The 18,106-nt window shown below is 42.4% G+C and overlaps 1 protein-coding gene across 1 annotated transcript; it reads right to left on the bottom strand.

The window, feature by feature from the left end:
• Positions 1-17,886, bottom strand: LOC130176313 (DENN domain-containing protein 5B-like). The gene is made up of 21 exons (XM_056387326.1): positions 17,569-17,886; positions 13,173-13,282; positions 11,864-12,578; positions 11,083-11,270; positions 9,317-9,823; positions 8,941-9,169; positions 7,687-7,837; positions 6,884-6,974; positions 6,673-6,792; positions 6,428-6,580; positions 6,194-6,272; positions 6,025-6,100; positions 5,474-5,602; positions 5,252-5,373; positions 4,843-4,988; positions 4,632-4,750; positions 3,835-4,019; positions 3,568-3,650; positions 2,921-3,047; positions 2,468-2,642; positions 1-1,485 (listed from the first exon to the last, which is right to left on the bottom strand). Exons 1-21 carry the CDS (start codon positions 17,675-17,677, stop codon positions 1,302-1,304), a joined length of 3,798 nt encoding a protein of 1,265 aa, XP_056243301.1. The 5' UTR covers positions 17,678-17,886; the 3' UTR covers positions 1-1,301.
• Positions 17,887-18,106: the final 220 nt, after the last annotated feature.

Raw genomic sequence — 18,106 nt, 5'->3', positions numbered from 1 at the left:
TTATGTCAATATTAACTTTAATCTTTGACAACACATTTCATAAATAACAGTTCATTATTGCTTTCTCTAATCTGTATTTAAATGATAATAGAGGCTTGGTCATTGTGGGTTACATAGTGCTTGCAGGAGAGTGCAGGAGACAGCATTTTCACAATTCTTCAACTGTTAAATGAAATGCGACATCAACAGAATACCTAGCGTTTTTAAGAACCTGTGCTCTATTCATTGTCTGATTTTTGCAAAGACAACTGAACAGTTTAGAAACAAACAGCATGACTATTAATCCACATAATCAGTAAAGTGTGTCCATACTGGGGTCTATTGTTTTACACAGACACAAACAAGATGCCTTTATACAGAAAAATGCCACAAATTCATTATACCTTAATAACAAATGGCCACAATTCTATCAAAGATCTAATGAAGCAAAATTATTTACAATGAGAGAGGGGAAAAAACTTTCTGACAGTGGCAAAGACTATTTGAACTGACACAATTAGGACACCAGTTTGGTTTCAGTGTTTCACCAACGGAGGACTTCATGAGCACAATTCTGCTCAGCCTGTGATCCCAAACTGAAATAAGCAAGGAGAAACAGGCCAGACCTTACATAGTATAACAAGAGCATAATAATATAACACTTTGTAACATATTATAGTTTGGGAACATTATCTGTCTTTCAATATATATATATATATATATATATATATATATAATATATATATATAAAGATATTATGATATTCAATGAATGATGTCAAGAAAAATGTTTATATAATAAGGCCTGAGTCCTGATATTTCAGATCACAACACACTAAGACATAAACAAACAAACAAAGAAACTGATTTTGGCCATGCATGTGCTTAGTTTAAAATTTAAGTGCAAGCAATACAGCAGTAGCAGGAGAGTCATAGTTGTCCTAGGGTCAGATACGGTAAATGGTGTGAGCTGTGAAAATATCTACTGTGGATGTGAGATTATGAATGACTCCATTTCTCCTCAAGGAAACAGAATTTCACAGTGTAAACAAGCATAGGAAAAATCTCACTATTTCCTGAAGCAAATAAAGTATCTAAGACATTTACATTGTTGAACAAGGCAATATGTTTGGAGCTGGAGTTGCCAGTGACTTCATCTGGTCCACTGTTCTTTCTTTTTTTTTATATGATAAAGTCACCTTTCTCAAGTCTCTGAATATACTTCCCTTTCCCGCAAGATGGAAATATGAATATTGGAACCCGTCAGCATTCTTGCAGTAGGTTGTACAGCAGGGGGCTGAACTCCATTCTTATCCCTCAGGGTCAGAGGTCAACCCCTTTAACCAGTGCCATCTCCAGGGTGATGGTGAACTCATTGAGTGTGTGTAGGATGCGAGACAGTGAGTGTACAGCCGCACGGTCCCGCAGCAGAGCCCCTTCCTCGTATGTCCGTGCTGTCAGAGGACATTCTGCCAATAGGGGGAGCCACTGAGGGAGAAACCGATCCCTACCAAGAGAAACGGGTCAATTACGGTTCCATAAATATCCACTGACGTTTGGTATTGAATTGGAAGCAAGTTAACTATCTGTAGACCTAAACTAAATCCAAGTACTTTTTCTTGAAACAGCTTTCAGGATGTCACAATACTTTCACTGTTCATTAACCTGAATGTTCAGTTCATTCAGTGTCAGTCTAAAGAAGAGGCAATAGAACTAATATCATTCAATGACCAAGTTACAGGCATTGGACACAATACACCCCAAATATATTGCTAAACTATTCTTAAAGTTTCCTTTATTGACACATCACATGGAGACAAATAGAAAACATTCATAATAAATAAATGCTACTTTGAAATTTCAGCCAACTATGCCATGTAGATTTGATTTAAGCCTTTTTCTTTATTGATTCTGACTGTATTTGTGCAGAGGTGAGGCAAAAATAAAAGAATTTTATTCTCATGTCACAGTTGAAGTTGTCTCGTTCCACCTGAAATAGATTGAGGCTAATTTCAACTGCTTTGCTTGGCTTTTAAATGCCTTTGTGTGACAGCCACCCACTGATCATGGGCTTTTTTGACAGGGGGCAGTTGATGTGATTTAACAACAGCAGTAATATGAAGTAACATCTTCAGTTCATTTGAAAATAATATGTTCAGTTTTTCACTTTTATCAAATTTAATAATGGAGATATAAATGATTTTTCTGTCTTTTATCTAACCATTAGCGGATGAAGGCTGATTCATTCCCTGCATGAACTGTATGTCATGTAAATAGGTCAGTGAGAGAAAACAACCATGCAGTCCTGCTGCAGGCCACTTCCCCATCGCCCCCGGAAGGAAACTGTATTATCTTTGCACAACACAATGTAATGACCAGGATGCTTTTAAAAAATAAATCAGAATGATGTTTTCCTAATAATTTATGGGGTTTTGGGGAGTTACTCTTTGGGTCTCACTTGCTTGAGTTTTTAAATGATGAACACTCACCTGATTCCCAAGCAGACGAACAGCTGGAACTTGCCCTCTTTTCCGATGTTTCGGGGTGAAGCATTGATGGCATTGACATAGTGGCACAGTGAGTCACAAGGTGGACCCTTTGTCAGTGTTGATCCATGCAGGTCACCCATCTGATCAGCTGTCTCCATGGAAACCACTGCCTTCTCTGTGGGAAAAAGTTGGTCATACTGTCAATGCGTAACTCATTCATATACTGACAAGTATGTAAATTCAGGCCATAAAAAACAAACACCGGAGAAGGACGATGTAACACTGTTAACAAAACACATCAATCATGCTTTGTTGCATACAACTTAATATCTGAAACTCATATTCACTGCCACTAGATGGAGACAGGAAACAGAGATCTGTGAAAGGTACAGTAAAACATCACATTTAATGTTTATTGGATGCTCTTAATGAACTCACGCTCACAGTACCTACCGACAAAGTCCCAAACAAATACATTCCTCTGGAAAAGACGGTTGGATTTGAAGCTGTGGAGGAGGAACTTCTCCAAGGACAGCACCAACCCTCCTTCACCACATAACAAGACAGTCAAGTTTCCCCTCTGAGATGGAAGAAATGAAAACAGAGAGTTAACAGAGGCACTGCAAGCAAGAAGCTCAACTTACAACATCAGCAAATCCACTCATATTATTGACAGAAAGCGCTGCAGATTTCTAAAATCCTGTGCAACATTTAAGAAGGCTCTTCTTTCACTTACTAAGAGGAAGTAAACAAAACTGAGCTTGCACATTAATGCCTGTGCACTAGAGATGTTATTACAATGACTTCGAGGCCCATTACAGATGAACTGAAGCGATCCATCAAGTCTCCTCAGCGCTTTTAACTTGCTGTTGAGATGAGAAAGTCTAGCCTGATACACAAATGAGGCCCAGGCTGGAGAAGCCGGGGTAATGAAGCGTGTTGGAGATAAAAATAACACGCAGGAGGCTGACAGAGCAACCACATCGCATTCTTCTTTGCATTAACTGTTTTATCCCCTTATTTTAGCTGGGGGAGCCAACAGGTTAAATGAATGTAAGATCTGAGTCTTGGGGGGCACACTCTCTATTACAGTCACATACCTCTTGTTCGGTTTTGTGGAAATGTTTAACAAGGTTATTTGCCGCCTCCCTCATGTCCTCTTGTACTTCAACAGACAGCATTCCTAACAATATAAATGCAGGATAGTTACAAATAGAAACATGAGGATGAATGATGACAAACACGAGGGGGAGAGAACAGGGGGTAAATAGAAAGGTGATACAGGCGCAGAATCTGTTACTGTGGTGAGCTAACCAACAAGTAGGTCAGCTATTGTACTAAAGAATGCGTTCTTTGTCAGTACGTACTGCTTCGGCTGCCAAGAGATCCCAGCACTGTCCGTACACTCTGAGAAGGAGAGGCCAGCTCTGGTGGAGTCCCTGTCCACCTTCCAGCATCCTCCTCAGCACCAGGTGACACCAGCTGACCAATGAGAACTCTTTCCAAGCTGCCGTCACCCACACCTTTCCCCAGCCATCGGCCACATGGGAACCTGAAAGGAAAGAGGACACAGTGTTTCATTATATTCAACATGAAAAATAATAATAATTAAGTTATTCATTACACAAGGACATGGCGTAGGTGAGGGCCATCTGTTCTAATCAGCTGGTGTAGCGTCCGCACAACATTACACTTGTTTTTCTAAATAATTTCAAGAACCACACTTTTGGTTTAGTATGTTTAAGCAAATTTACTACAAATCACATATAATTTAGATTAGTGAAAACCATTTTCCAAGTCATACAATACATCTTTAGATTTATTTATCGTCTGTCAGACAGCAGCTTGTTTCAGTTCATGACAATATGGTATTAAATAAACTTGTAGAGCCCTGAACCAGATAGGTAATCCATCCAAGTGAACATGTAGTCATTTATTTTCCATGTCTACATTATGTCTTTATCACGTGATAAAGCAGCTCTCTCATAGGAGAGAGACATCCAACATTTGACAGTCAAAGTCATTTAGACGTCGCCGTATCTTACACACATTTTCACACGGGGGAGCAGCTGTCCACAAACACATTTTGGCACACGTAGCCACTGTGCTGTGAAGCCACAGTCAGCGTTTGCTGATGAGACCATGGTCAGAGGCTGAATCTTACTTGTAGGTGTGTCCAGTGATCTCGTTGTACACCATCACGCAGTCAATCAGACACTTGGCCAGCAAACCAGAGTTCTCCTGTCCCAGCTGCAGAGTGCTCAGCCTGCCCAGGTTCTTACACTGAAATGAAAAGCACAGACCACACACAGCAAGATCAGCTCTCAGTTTATTGATCAGTGTGTTGACATTAATTCTGAGGGGTGTATACAAACCTGGAAAAAAATCTCTTGTGTATTCTTCGGGATCTGTCTAACTCCTGAATCACCCATTTCTCCTGACACACACACCCAGGGGTTAACTGTTGCCATTGCAATGCTCAGCTTCTTCATAGGTATAATAACAACACGGTATGGAATACCTGGAGAGATACAAAACACCAAGAGCAAAGTTTTATTAAACCATTTCATCATTTCCTTCACACTTGAACTTGTACAACTCTTCTAACAATACTCAGAGTAAACAGTGTGGGGTGATCCGTATCCTGTGAGTTGCAGAAAGCTTGGTGTGGGGATGGGTGTTGTAAAATGCAAACCTAACCAGAAGCAAACTTTCAGGGTCTTTGCAGGCTGTAAAACTTCCATAAAATTCTACCACTTTGTTGTTAAAGTTGACAGGACTTACTGATGGAGGTGAAGACCCGTGTAAAGCAGAGGTAGTCCACAGTGTTAAGAGAGAGCAGGTGAAACAAAAACTGCTCCCTTTCTTCCTCACACAGCAGGAATGCATGAGGTTTATACAGCTGCCTGTCGGGGGACAAGAGAGGGGGAAAAAAGTCTGTCAAGGTTACAGCACTTAACATAAATTAAATCTGAGTAAAAGCTAAACTATGAGTGAAAATCTGACCTGAGCAGCTCCTGGTTTGTAAGCAGCTCTTTAAGGTGATGGGAAAGCATTTTCTTCTCCAGAGCCAGATGGATCCAGGCCCGGGCCTGACCCACCTCTGACAGACACTCACTCATGGTCTGGATAAACCTAGAAGAACAACACACAGACTGGGGTGAGCAGTCAGGAACAAGCTCTAATATTCAGCCTTTTTAAAAAAAAATTTTTATATAATGTTGTATTTAATGACCCTTCTAGATAATTCATTCATCATCTAGAAAAATCTAAACTTGTGACCAAGATATATAACCTCTCTTGACCCCAACAGAATAGTACTGCAGATATAATGTATGTGTAGTATATTGGTATTCATCTAGACCTCAGAAAAAATATCTGTTAAAAGGGGAAAATGAAGCAGCGTTTAGTAAAGCCTGAGGCACTTTTTCATCTGCATTTTCCATAAAACATAGATCACAAACACAAACCGAGCCTTTCATGCCATTTACAGCATTTCTAAATGGCACACAGATACATAACTCTCTCCAACATCCCAGTCTGTTTGCTCTCATTACCTCATATCCTGTACTAGGGATCCTCTCAGGAGCTGAGTGCCTTCATCCAACGTTCTCTGGTCTGAAGCGTTAGACCCTAAACAGGCAGCGAGTTTAACACCAACCATCAGTCGACTTTTAGCTCAATGATTCACACAAGAAGAACAAAACAGTAGGGTTGTGCTCTCACCTGGAGATTCGGCTGGTGCCTCCGTCTTCCCCTGGGCTGCCTGGTAGTGAAGCAGATGGGACCACAGAGCAGACTTACCCTGCTCGGAATAAACACACTTGTTATAATTGAACCGGTTCATACAGTCATCTCTTTGTGTTCATGTGCATGATGTAAATTTGTTGACACGAGATGTTTCTGTAGGTCATCTGTGGTGATCAGGCATGGTGAATTACATGTCTGTGTGTCTCTGACCTGTTTCAGCTGCAGACCATGGCCCCAGGTTCTCTCCAGTAGGTCACACAGACCGTGGATGAGTGTGTTTTCCTGCAGGCCTGTGATGTTGGCTTCTCCCTGACCAAGATCCACACTCTCCTTCCCCATCCTCTCCATCAGCATCCGTTTGGTCTAAAAAGCCAGAGAACGTTTAGTGGCATTAACCTTGAATGCTGGTCAATGGCAGCTGTGCCTCCATCAACACGCAGTATGAGAGCTCTCACCTTCAGACGACACTCACTCAGCAGCCCATCAACAAACTCTCGGTGAGTCTGAGTGACGGCTTGAGGCGACGGGTCGAGTAGCTTGGACTGACGGAGGTTCTTCCTCGCAAATGTGTGCTTCTGTTAAATAAACAAAAAATTTAATAAATCAGACGTACTCCTCGGGAAGCCCTTGAGAGTGTGTCCATGTGTGTTGACCCATGAAAAGTACCTGTCTCTGTTCATTGTCCACTCCTGAGTGATCTGACATCATTGATCTCTTGGGGTCAGTCCGGCGTGATGCTGTCACACGACTGGACCACCTGTTCACACAGATAACATTTCAAGAGTGTGCAGCTGTGGTTCTGTGTTTAAATCATGTGTGTGTATTTTGGCACTGGTGACTACATGTAATGATATCCAAATACAGCTGTTCTGGTTCCCAAACTTTTTTATCTGAGGTACTTCTTAGATAAAAAAAAAAACTCTATTAGAGGTCATCATTTTAAATTGATTTTAAACTGGATGTTAGGTAATTGACATAAAAGTGTATATTATTACAATCATTTTATTCATTGTCAATATTTAGGCCAAATTCTTGGTGCAGCAGGAACAACACCTTTCAAATATTTATCCATTATCTTTAGCTATTAAACAATATTATTCATCACTCGTTAATTATTGCAACGGTTGGTACATTATTTTTAGCTAACTATGTCAACCATTTATTTACACTGCTATTAGCTATTTCAATTGTTTATCAATTGCCTTTAGCCAACTACTGTCAGCCAAATGTAATGCAAAAGCTGTTTATCGTGATAAAAAATTACAAAAGACCAGCATCACACCAATTTGTAACCTTATTTGTTAATTTTTCCTCCAAAACTAAAGTCTGGGAATATATTGGTTTAATCACAGATATCTTTTTCTCAGATTAGTGGAGTTACTCTTTGTACAACCAGGCAGCACCCCCTTCCAGTGCTCCCTGGACAAGGTTTTTCTGAACAGCAGATGAATGAACGAACGAAGGCTCACTTGTTGGTGTTTTGTCCCTGTGCAAGCACATCAGCCTGCAGCTTAGGGAAGTATCCCGGCTGATGGCGACCCTGGCCAATCCTCATGTCCAGCAGGTGGGGGTGTATGGCTGTGTGGTCGGCCTTCAGCAGTCTGCGCTCAGTTTCCTGGGCTGCAGAGGAACAACGCAGGCTTGTATTCAAGCTGGTTAATTGCTGCTAAGTTTGTTTTGTTTCAAGGAGACACACAGTATAAAATAAATTAAAGATGTAATGCAACTGACAGTATGATGGAAAAGAATAAAAACAACATCTCTGAAGCAGAGTCTAAATGTGAATAATGACACAGACAGAATGAGATGTGAGCGGGGCAGTTTCTGCAGTGAGTTGGCAGGATTTCAGAGCAGGAGGTTTTTCATAGGACACAAAGCCCTCCTCTTATATAATGTTCATCCCCCACCATATCATTTAGTTCATCCCTAATTCTTTGATCCTACCATAGTTCCCCCCTCATATCTGATTCTATCCCTCCTCTTTTGTGTTTCAAATATTTATCAGATTATTTCTTTTTCATTTGAGAAATATTTCCATCAGCTATAATTTACATAGTTAAATGTTCTGGTACAGGAGTCCCCTTAAGGAGAGTTTAAGCAAGATCCTCTGTGCTTATTAAAAAAGAGAGAGAAAAGGCAAAGCAACATAATCAACATACAAACCCAAACAGAAGGACAGATGGCAACAGAACTGCAGATGCCCTCTGCAAAGTTTGGCATCCACCACATCAATCACATCCTTCAGATCAAATTACCAGTTGGGGTTTCAATCTATTGCTAAATGCTGAAAAGAAACTAGTGAAACAGCCCACTGTTACTCTTGATTTGTTGTAGGTTGTCACTAAAATGTAAAGCTTCTTAAATGAATGTATGTAATAACCTTTAAGTTATTAACTATTAAGTGTAACTGTCCCTTCAGTTGCATATTTGTCAGTGCCTGCCTGCAGAGGCCCTAAACTTGCACATCACTTTCAGATGAAAATCTATGGAAATGAAGTCAAGTTAGTCTAACTCTTTCCTGGTGAGAGAGAGCAACAATGATGCATGAGATATCGACTGAAACACTCGACCAGAAATGCTGTAACATGATTTTTGCAGCATATTTTGCCTTGTGTTTGAGCATGTAAGAATACAGTATTTATATTTTAACTTATTTTACAACAATATGCAAGTCCTAAATACTTTATTTCATCCTCTTTTGATCATGAGCACCTTCACAGTACCTGACTCAAAGAGTGTGGTGCATTTCCTGTAGTGACAGTTATAGGAGTCCTTGTCTGTGTCATACAGTCGTTCCTTCTCCAGACGGTTGTCAAACAGCTGCTGCAGTGGTTCTCTATCCGCCCAGCGAGATATCACTTTCCCATCCACAAAAGAAGAAAACATGGATGTCTCCAGGAACCGAGACAAGAAACGCAAGTGGGTCGTGGGCTGAACTGACAGGAAGGAACCCTGAAACATCATGAACCACGAGTAAACGCAATTAAAATCAGCAGGGAATTTCTATCATAATCGAAAGTACACAGAAAAACAATCTTAATATGTGTGGAAATAACAGGCATAAACATGATCCTTGTGCACTGATATCTACAGCTGTACCTTGTCAAAGTTGAACGTCCCCTCTCGGTTGCTCAACCAGGAGTCCAGGTCCAGAGCACTGTGGATGACGAACTCGTCATACCTGCCAAACATGGCAGCAAAACGTCCAGCAAACACCTCCCTCAGCTGAATGTTCAGCTTAGCAGCCTTCAGCTCTTCCTCCTCCTCTTCAAACTCATGTCCCAGCGTCTTCCCGCCATCTGACATTTTCCCTCCCCCGCACCTCCGCGCCAAAGCCTGCAGCCTCTCCAGCACCGCCAGCTCCTCACCTCCGAGGTTCCCGTTCCTTCTGTCCTCCATCAGATCCTCCAGGACCAGGCTGCTCATGCGAGGGGAGGGGGTGCTGGTGGTGGTGGGCTTGGTGATCACACCACCCTGTGGAGGGACTCCAAAACGCAGCAGTACCTCACTCAGTTCCTGGATTAGCTCAGTCTGGTCTGGAAACGAGGGAAGGTCCTCGGGGGCTTCGACGCAGTGGTTGTCAATGTCCACGAAGCACAGATTGGCCTGTGTAGGAGCATGAGATAAACAAGACTGTTCAACTGGCTCCTCCATCAGATAATCATAATAGGTTTAACCAGTCACGATGCACCGACTCTTATTCATCTCATGTAGACAAAGCAGCTGAGCTTTAACATCCAATTAAGATCAGAGATGAAGATTTACATTTCATAAATAGATTCTTGGCATTTCACCGCGATAAGCCCTCACAGGACGTTAGCATGTGAAGAATTATTTTAAGATTACTGCTATCACTGCAACAGGAGAAACTGTGCAGCATCAGGCTTTCACACCTGCAACAACATCAGAAACCTGTGCAAAAAAAAAACTGTGCCCAGGAAGCTGCTGAGCAATGGGTAACAGAACTTTGTGTGAAAGACAGGCACTGATTTAAAAAAAAAAAACTGCCTCTGTAAGCAGCAGTGGAGCAGAGCGCCGTCAGCAGCAACATGACCTTCAACAGTGACCTCAGGCAGTCGGTTTATAGCCTCAGGGGAAGTTGGGAGATGTGAGTGGAAAGAGGCAGACATCCTCTTACCCTAGCAGCCTACACTGTGCAGCCTCATCCTCCTAGTTAATGTCTTCACTTGTTAGTTCATGTCTTCTCATCATCTCTTTGATCCAAAGAAGGGAGGGGAAAAGGATCAAAAACTCTCACAAATATATTTTATTTTACCATTATTATTATTATTATTATTGTTTTTCCCAATTCTTCCTCTGCACCCAAGCCAAACTGTGCATTTATTGCTGTTCTGATGAATTACAGCCAATCATTATCAATATGATTCAATCATTTCCCACTTCCATCAAATTGCACAACTCAAGAAGTAAGTGGCGATCCCTAATTCCCATTAATTATTCAGCGAGTCCCATTATTCTGGATCTCTCATGCTCTGTGTTTTTGCTTTCATCCCCCCGAGCTGTCTTTCTATTGCCTCTTTTCTGGGGCAGAGCGACTTCAAAGAGGCTCCAGTGAGATATTCATGCAGCATGAAGTGATCTCAGTTGCAGGACTGGATTTGAAGGCGGGGTGGGGTGATCTGAGGAAATGTATCATCTCTGCTCGACAAGGCAGAGGGCAAATTGTCATGCAAGTGGAAGAGGACAGCGAGTGGCTGGAGGAAGGTTTCACTTTAACAAAACATTTTTAGATCTTTTTGTATGAATGTTTATTGAAATGTCTCTGTCACGAAAATCTCTGTGACTCATTCACACGAAAAACAACAGATGTGTTGTACACACGAGCTTCTAGTTCGGGGCTGTACCTCGTGTGGTAGGTGGAGAGCGGACCGCTGAGCTCCTTCTCTGCGCTGGATGCCCATCACGAACGGCACAGGGGCATCCAGCAGGTGATGTAGCGGCGCAGAAACGATGGGCAGGTAGATGTGTTGCCACTGGAATGGGAATAGCAAGGTGGTGACGCCCTCTGCCACTGTCATCAAACGCTGGTAGTCTGAGGAGAAGAGAGTGTGTGAGGGAGAAAGATGGGACAGGATTTACAATGTAAGTTTTGCTGCCGTATTCAACCTCAAATCCATCTTTCCTGTTGTTACTGTATTTTTGTACTGTATTTTATGCATTTTTTATATATCTTGCACCAAGTCTTGTACTTGTCGTGTCTATTTCTATTAACTCTTTTCTAATGTTATGTTTGTGTCATATTATGAATAAAAACAGCTGCTTTGCTATGAGTGTTGCTAAATTCAGGAAAAAAAGAATTAATATGGTAAATGGACTTGCACTTATATAACGCTTTTCTAGTCTTACTGACCACTCAAAGCGCTTTACAATACTTTCCACATTCACCCATTCACTCACACATTCATTCATCACATTCATACACTGATGGAGCAGCCATCAGGGGCAATGTGGGGTTCAGTATCTTGCCCAAGGACACATGCAGCCTGGAGGGGCCGGGGATCAAACCACAGCCTTCTAATTGGTGGATGACCCGCCACAGCAGCCTTAATAATAATAATAATAATAATAATAATAATAATACGTTCTTTGATTTCAAGCATGCTAAATGGTGAATATTGTGTTTACCTTGAGAGTACAGTAGGACTTGTGTCTCCAGAAATGCACAGGTAAGTAGCTGCACCATATTGTCGACACCCAGGAGGGAGAACGCCTCTCCAAGAGGATACTCCCCCAGTGGGAGCTCACCCGGCCCAGGCCGCTGGCACATGATGGGCCCCTGCACCCCGTGGAACCTCAGCGACCTGCCGGGGGGAGGCAGGGGCACCTCGTACAGGATGTTGTGGATGTAGCTCTCCAGAGGGAGAGGTGGAGCCGTGTGTGATGTCACAGCCTGGTGCAGCTGAGATAGGAACTGTCGTGAAGCTTGAAGAAAAGGGAGCGGAGCCAGGAGGCAGAGGGCTTTGGACACGTACAGGGTGTCACGTGCCGGATCGAAGGAGCCTGCACAGCCAAGGCAGCCAGAAACCCCGACCAGGGACTCAGCGTCTGACTCATCCAAGCTGCTCACAAGAGAGTCCATGCTGGAGGTGGAGGGCGAGGAGGCAGATGAAGACGAGGAGGATGGAGAGGAGGCCGATGAGGAGGACTGGCGCTCCACATGGTGCATCTGATAGAGAGTCTGCATGGCAGTGATGATCTGAGGACTAGTCACCTCCTCATAGAACGTGTGGACGAAGCCGTAGGAACGCATGCCATCGTCAGAAGAAATTGTAAATGAGTGGAACTGAGGATCGAGTCTGTCTGCCTGAGTGCGGAAAGACAGACCCCTTGGCATACAGAGCTGAAGAGAAGGTGGTGAAGAATGAAGAGGAGGAGATAAACATAAAACTGCATTTAGAAATAAAGTGGCAATTTAATGTTGAAAATGTTATTTGTATTTCTGCAAGCGTTTCCAGGTCTGAAACCCAAATAAAATGAAATTAAAAACTGTTAGAGAAGATCATATGTTTTAATACTATCTCTGGGAAACAACTAATTTTAATATGTCAAAGACATGACGTAAAAATGAACTTGATTCCCTCTGACTGCTACCGGTTCTTTCGAGGTTTATCCTTTCATCATCCTAACCCACTTTTCCAGCAAAGAACAATGAACATCTTCCGTGTATGTAGATAAAAAAAGAAAGTGAAAAGTCTGTGAGAGGTAGCGAACAAGCAGAGATACATGGGTCTGACTATACTTTTTTCCCTAGTTGATTTTGTTATCATGTTTCTTTTGTCATTCGTAGCACTGCTCACTTACACTGGCTGGAAGTGCAACGAACACATCTGTCCTACAAAAGGGCCACATCTTGTCCTTCATTATCATTTCTATTATTGTGAGCTAAAATGACCAGTACTGAAGTGGACCAATTATGTGCAATCAAAACTCTCACCATGTTGACAGCATCTTTATTGAAGGGGTTCCTGTCCGTGTTTTCAGGGTAGTGCACCAGAACCTTTGACTTGAAGGATCGTCGAATGGGGCTCTGCTCAAAGCTTTCACCTGAAAGACAGGCAGACAAAATACAAAAAAAGATTATGACATTTACATTTCAGTATGAAGTGATCCTGGACCTTCATCACTCCTGACAGAACAGAGGACGTCTCAATCTGACAGGAGCTTTGATTTATAAAAAAGCTTGGACAGAACGACCTTGTCTGACACTGATACTAAAAAAGAAAAAAAAGTTAATTTGTTGTTGTCAGCGAGGACCATTCTACAGCGAGGAGGGAAAACCCTTCCAAGGGTTATGTAACTCGACTCATTACCATAGCGATAGACTGGAATAGTGGTGCAACACCCCTCATCCCTGACACTCTGCAGTACAAAACCCTTTACACCTTTAGGACAGAAATGTGCTGCTTTTTCAAACATCAAGAGCTTTCAGGCTCAGGATGAAAGGATGAAAAATTTCTCTACAATAGCTACATGTACACAAAAGGATCTAATTTGCAGCGCATGCAAGAAATCTCTATATATTCCTACAAGGCACATATTTGATGCATTGCTTTGTCTGGCTGGCTCAAGTTTCTCCTCTCTTCAATCCCTGCAGCCTGTGTCAGCTTCTAGCTCCGGTTACATACAGAGTGCTGTCTGTGTGGTGAAGTGTGGACGAAGAGGAGCTGCTGAAAAAGAGAGCAGGGAATAGAAATACGCAGTGTGTGTATGATTCAGAGTGTGTAATCGACTGCCAGTAGTGAATGAACTACTTTCATTATTCATCCACTTTCTGAGGGGATGCCCTTGAACAGTGCTCTTCACCGTCTTCCCCATTTCACGAATTCACCATGAACTCTAAGAATTCACGTTCAGCTTCATCTGCATTACAAGAACAAAACCACCTGCAAATGGAAAACTAACAGGATTCTCTCTGCTGCCAGCTTTGACGCACTGATTCAGCATTCGGGAACATCCACATCTTCAAGATGACGCACAGGACCCCAAGAGACGAAATAGAGGGAGGCAGGATTAGGCACCACTTCAAGTTGAACTGAGTCGTAGGTGGGAGACCGAAGCTAATGGATCACAGTGACGAGAGGGGGAGTCAATGTTCTTTGCTAAGGATACAAATTGGTGTTGGCGCTGAGAGGCAGAATCGAGCCTAGCGCAAGGACACCCAGTTGCCATGGTAGCCACATCCGCCATGGCCTCGAAGATAGCCATCAGACAAAGCTCGTCAGCTGTTGCGTCATCCTGAGCTTCATCAGCTGACACAATTAAAATCCAGACTCCACCTGACACGAGTTCCCACCAAAGAGTTTGCACAAAACACATTCAAACACAGTCTCACTCTTTTTCTGTGCAACAGCAAGAGGGAGGTTTGTTTAAGGGTTTGAATGACAGTTTAAATGCCTGTTTCTGTATGGCTGTAATGAGCATGTTTCCTCCTCTTACCATGTGAAGAAACACACACACAAGCAAATGTGTATGAGCCAATGTGTTGCAGAATGCTTTAGATCATTAAGTAATGATTATTTTCAGATTAATCAATCATGTGATCTCTGACCTCAGAAAACAGTGACAAAAAACTCAAGATAATGCCTTCAAATAGCTTGTTTTGTCTGACCAGCAGTGCATAACATAAACCCAGACATATTCAGTTTGCAATCACATAAATCAGAAAATCTTCACAATTAAAATGCTGACTAATTAATATTTGCAATAAATGTTTTAAAACAATTTAGTGATTAACAAAATTGTAGCAGATTTATTTTTGGTCAATTAATCAACTAATTGTTTCTGCTCTAATCTCCATGACTTAAAACGTCCTTATCAGTGTCACTATAATACCAATAATGTCAATGTTTTTGAAGGACAAAAACAGTGTTTCATATGTATTCCACGGTTAAGACATTCATCACAAAGATTTAAGGCCCCAAATGGTCCATCCCTAAAACAGGAGCTCTTCATCAGGGATGATTGAACTGCCATAAAGGTAGACATCTGTCATATTCACCAGCTGAATTACTCCTATCGTCCCATTCGTCACATCATTACAGGAGTAAATGAGGACGGACATAAAAAGTGGAAGGAGATTAAAATGACAGCAAATGTCAGCTGACACTGACTGATGAGAAGTTATTCCTTTTTGGCTCAAACAGTTTAAGTCACTCTGTCTTTGCATTACAGACTTGTCTGTCCATTGAAGGTGAACTATATGACAAAAAAAAAAAGACAAATTTTACTTTTCATCTCAGCCTGAGACACAGACGTGCTGCTGGGCTCATTTGCTTAAAATACAGGATAAAAGTAAGTGCTGAGTGCCTAAAAATAAAACAGCTCAGGCTGGATATTCTGCACACGAGCAGCATGTGTATTAATAAGACAAGAGCAAGATACATACACCTCTAAATAGCACAGCTCTCAAATGTTTGGTCAAGGAGTTTGCGCCTTCCGCTGATGTCATCCCCCTGTGACGGTCATCTGGCCTGAACGGGGGCTGAAGCCTCAGCCATTCAGCATTCAAACACGCAACGTCATGTGAAATTTGATTAGGCTGCAGAAAACACAGTAGCATCTATTGAGAAGCCAACAAGAGCAGATTGTCTCACTGTAGGCATGCACTAATTACACAAACAGAAAGAGATACTGTATGACCTCAGAGAAACACTTATAAGGCTTGGGCACGTGAGGGAATAAACATCTCTTGCTTGACTGTAGCTCATGGAATATGCGTCCAAAGATTAACACATTCACACACAGAGACCAAAATCCCTTGAAAGGAGCAGAGCCCTCTGCTGCAGTGGTTTTGAGATGACCTACTGTTACATAAGCAGATTGGTAAAGCTCAGATATACTAGCCAGCGGCGCTGTCCCTCGCCTCAGGGAGCCAGCTATCAAAGTCCTCACTGGTTAGTTACAGCACTAACTAATCTGCAGCAGAGCTATGAGCTGCAACATGATACAGAGCTTGTCCTAAATTTACATTTTTCTCCGAGTTGATGCTGTTATTCAACAGACAAGGAAAAAACACAAGCAGGGTTAGGCATGTCTGGTTACTATCTTTCCCCTGAGGAGGTGCTCTACATGAACTACATTGCTGCTACAAAGGAAACAAGGAGAGTACAGGGTGTGACTATTGTTTGTGCTCCACAAATTAAACCTGGAAGTGACATTAAAGTGTTGGTGTTGGTGTTGGGGCACACTGGCATGGTTCTGTTTCCTCACAAAGACCCGGGCGCACACATACACACAAAGCAGGACACGTGCAGACGCCACAGAGAGCTCCTGTGTGACTCTGTCCTCACCTCACCGAGCTGAGCGTCAATACCTCAGTGTGGAAGAAGGCAACAAAACCTGATATCTCCATTTTTAACAACGCTATCCTACCCACCACAAATAAACCGTCACAAGCTCCCTCACTGCAGCAGTCATCACCGTAGCAACCCTGACATCCACCAGCAATACTGCATCCGTTTCCTTTAACCTCGATCACAGCCTTTAGCTTTGGTAAGAAAAAGGACACAGGTCTCCTGCCCGGGGCCATGAAAATGATAAGAGATCTTAACAGAACATCACAGAGATAATCGCTGCTTTTTGACACACGCAGCAGTGTAATCAGAGCGCTCGCCCTCACACACAGCCCTGTGTTATCCATGAAGTACTGCCTGGATCTGTGTTCCAGCTTTATTGGGCAAATGGTGATGTTGTCCTCCCCGTGTTCAGCTCTTTCTCTGCTATTTTCCTCATCCAGGTGTAGCACTGGATGACTTGCAGAAACCAGCAAAGCTATATTTTCAGCTTACTTACAATACTGTCCTGAAAATATGATCAAAACACAGTGAACAGACTTGCAATGTGTTTTCCCCCAAGCAGAGACAAAACACAAGGACAAGACTATAGGGTAATACATTTTAAATTAAACTGAAACTGCTTCAAATTCATAAGAAAATGATATTTCTCTTGGATTTGTGTTTTTGTTTATGGTTCTCCTTTTCACACTCAAAAACATACATTTCATCAGCCCTGTTTGTTCAGAGATACATGTGTAAAATTACACAAATCCTGCCAAAATCAAACGAAAAACCAAATTCTGATGGAATATATTTTAAATTAATTATTTTTGTCCAATGTATAGGTTATTCTACATAGGCTACATGCAGATTTTATTTTGTCAACAAGCCTTTGTGGCGTCCAATCAAAACATATTTAAATTGATGTCACCCCCGCACAAACAGGCCTATATGAACCAGTAAATATCAATGATAAAGCCCGTCATGAAACCTATTTTTGGCTGTATTTTCCTGTAGTGTGGGTTTGTTTCTTTCATGTTTTGTTGACCAGTGTACCTGCTCCATCGTCCGGCTCTAGGCCCGTCTCTGCGTCCACTCCACACACAACAAAATAGTGGGCGAAACGGCAAGAAGCCGATCCTGTGGCCGCTGCAGTCCCGCTCATCCTCGACGCGTTTTATGGTGTGAGAGCTCCGTTTACTTCTACTTAACGTTATGGATGTTCATAGTTGATGCGGCTAATCCGAAATGCTGTACCCCCCTCCTCGTCCTTTCCTGATCGGTGTGCTGAGCGTGTGTGTGTGAGCCCGCCTGCCTGCACACACTGATCCGCGGTCTGACTCTGATGGAGCACAGGATGATCCAGCGATGGTCATCTCGTTTCAGAGTGGGAGGAGGCTGTATGTAGGCCTGGGAGGGAGGGAGAGGAGAGAGGGAGACAAAGACCTGAACGCATCATCAGCCTCATTTTAAAGGGTGTTGTCGAATTTCATCATCACCACCCACATCAAAATAATCATGCGTTGTCAGAAGAACTTGGTGTTTTTTTCCATTTTATGATAATAAGAAAAATACATCTAACCTGCTAGAAAGT

Source organism: Seriola aureovittata, chromosome 10, assembly GCF_021018895.1.
Source record: "Seriola aureovittata isolate HTS-2021-v1 ecotype China chromosome 10, ASM2101889v1, whole genome shotgun sequence".
In the NCBI taxonomy this organism is placed as follows: Eukaryota; Metazoa; Chordata; class Actinopteri; order Carangiformes; family Carangidae; genus Seriola; species Seriola aureovittata.
This window is presented reverse-complemented; position numbering and strand designations above follow the sequence as displayed.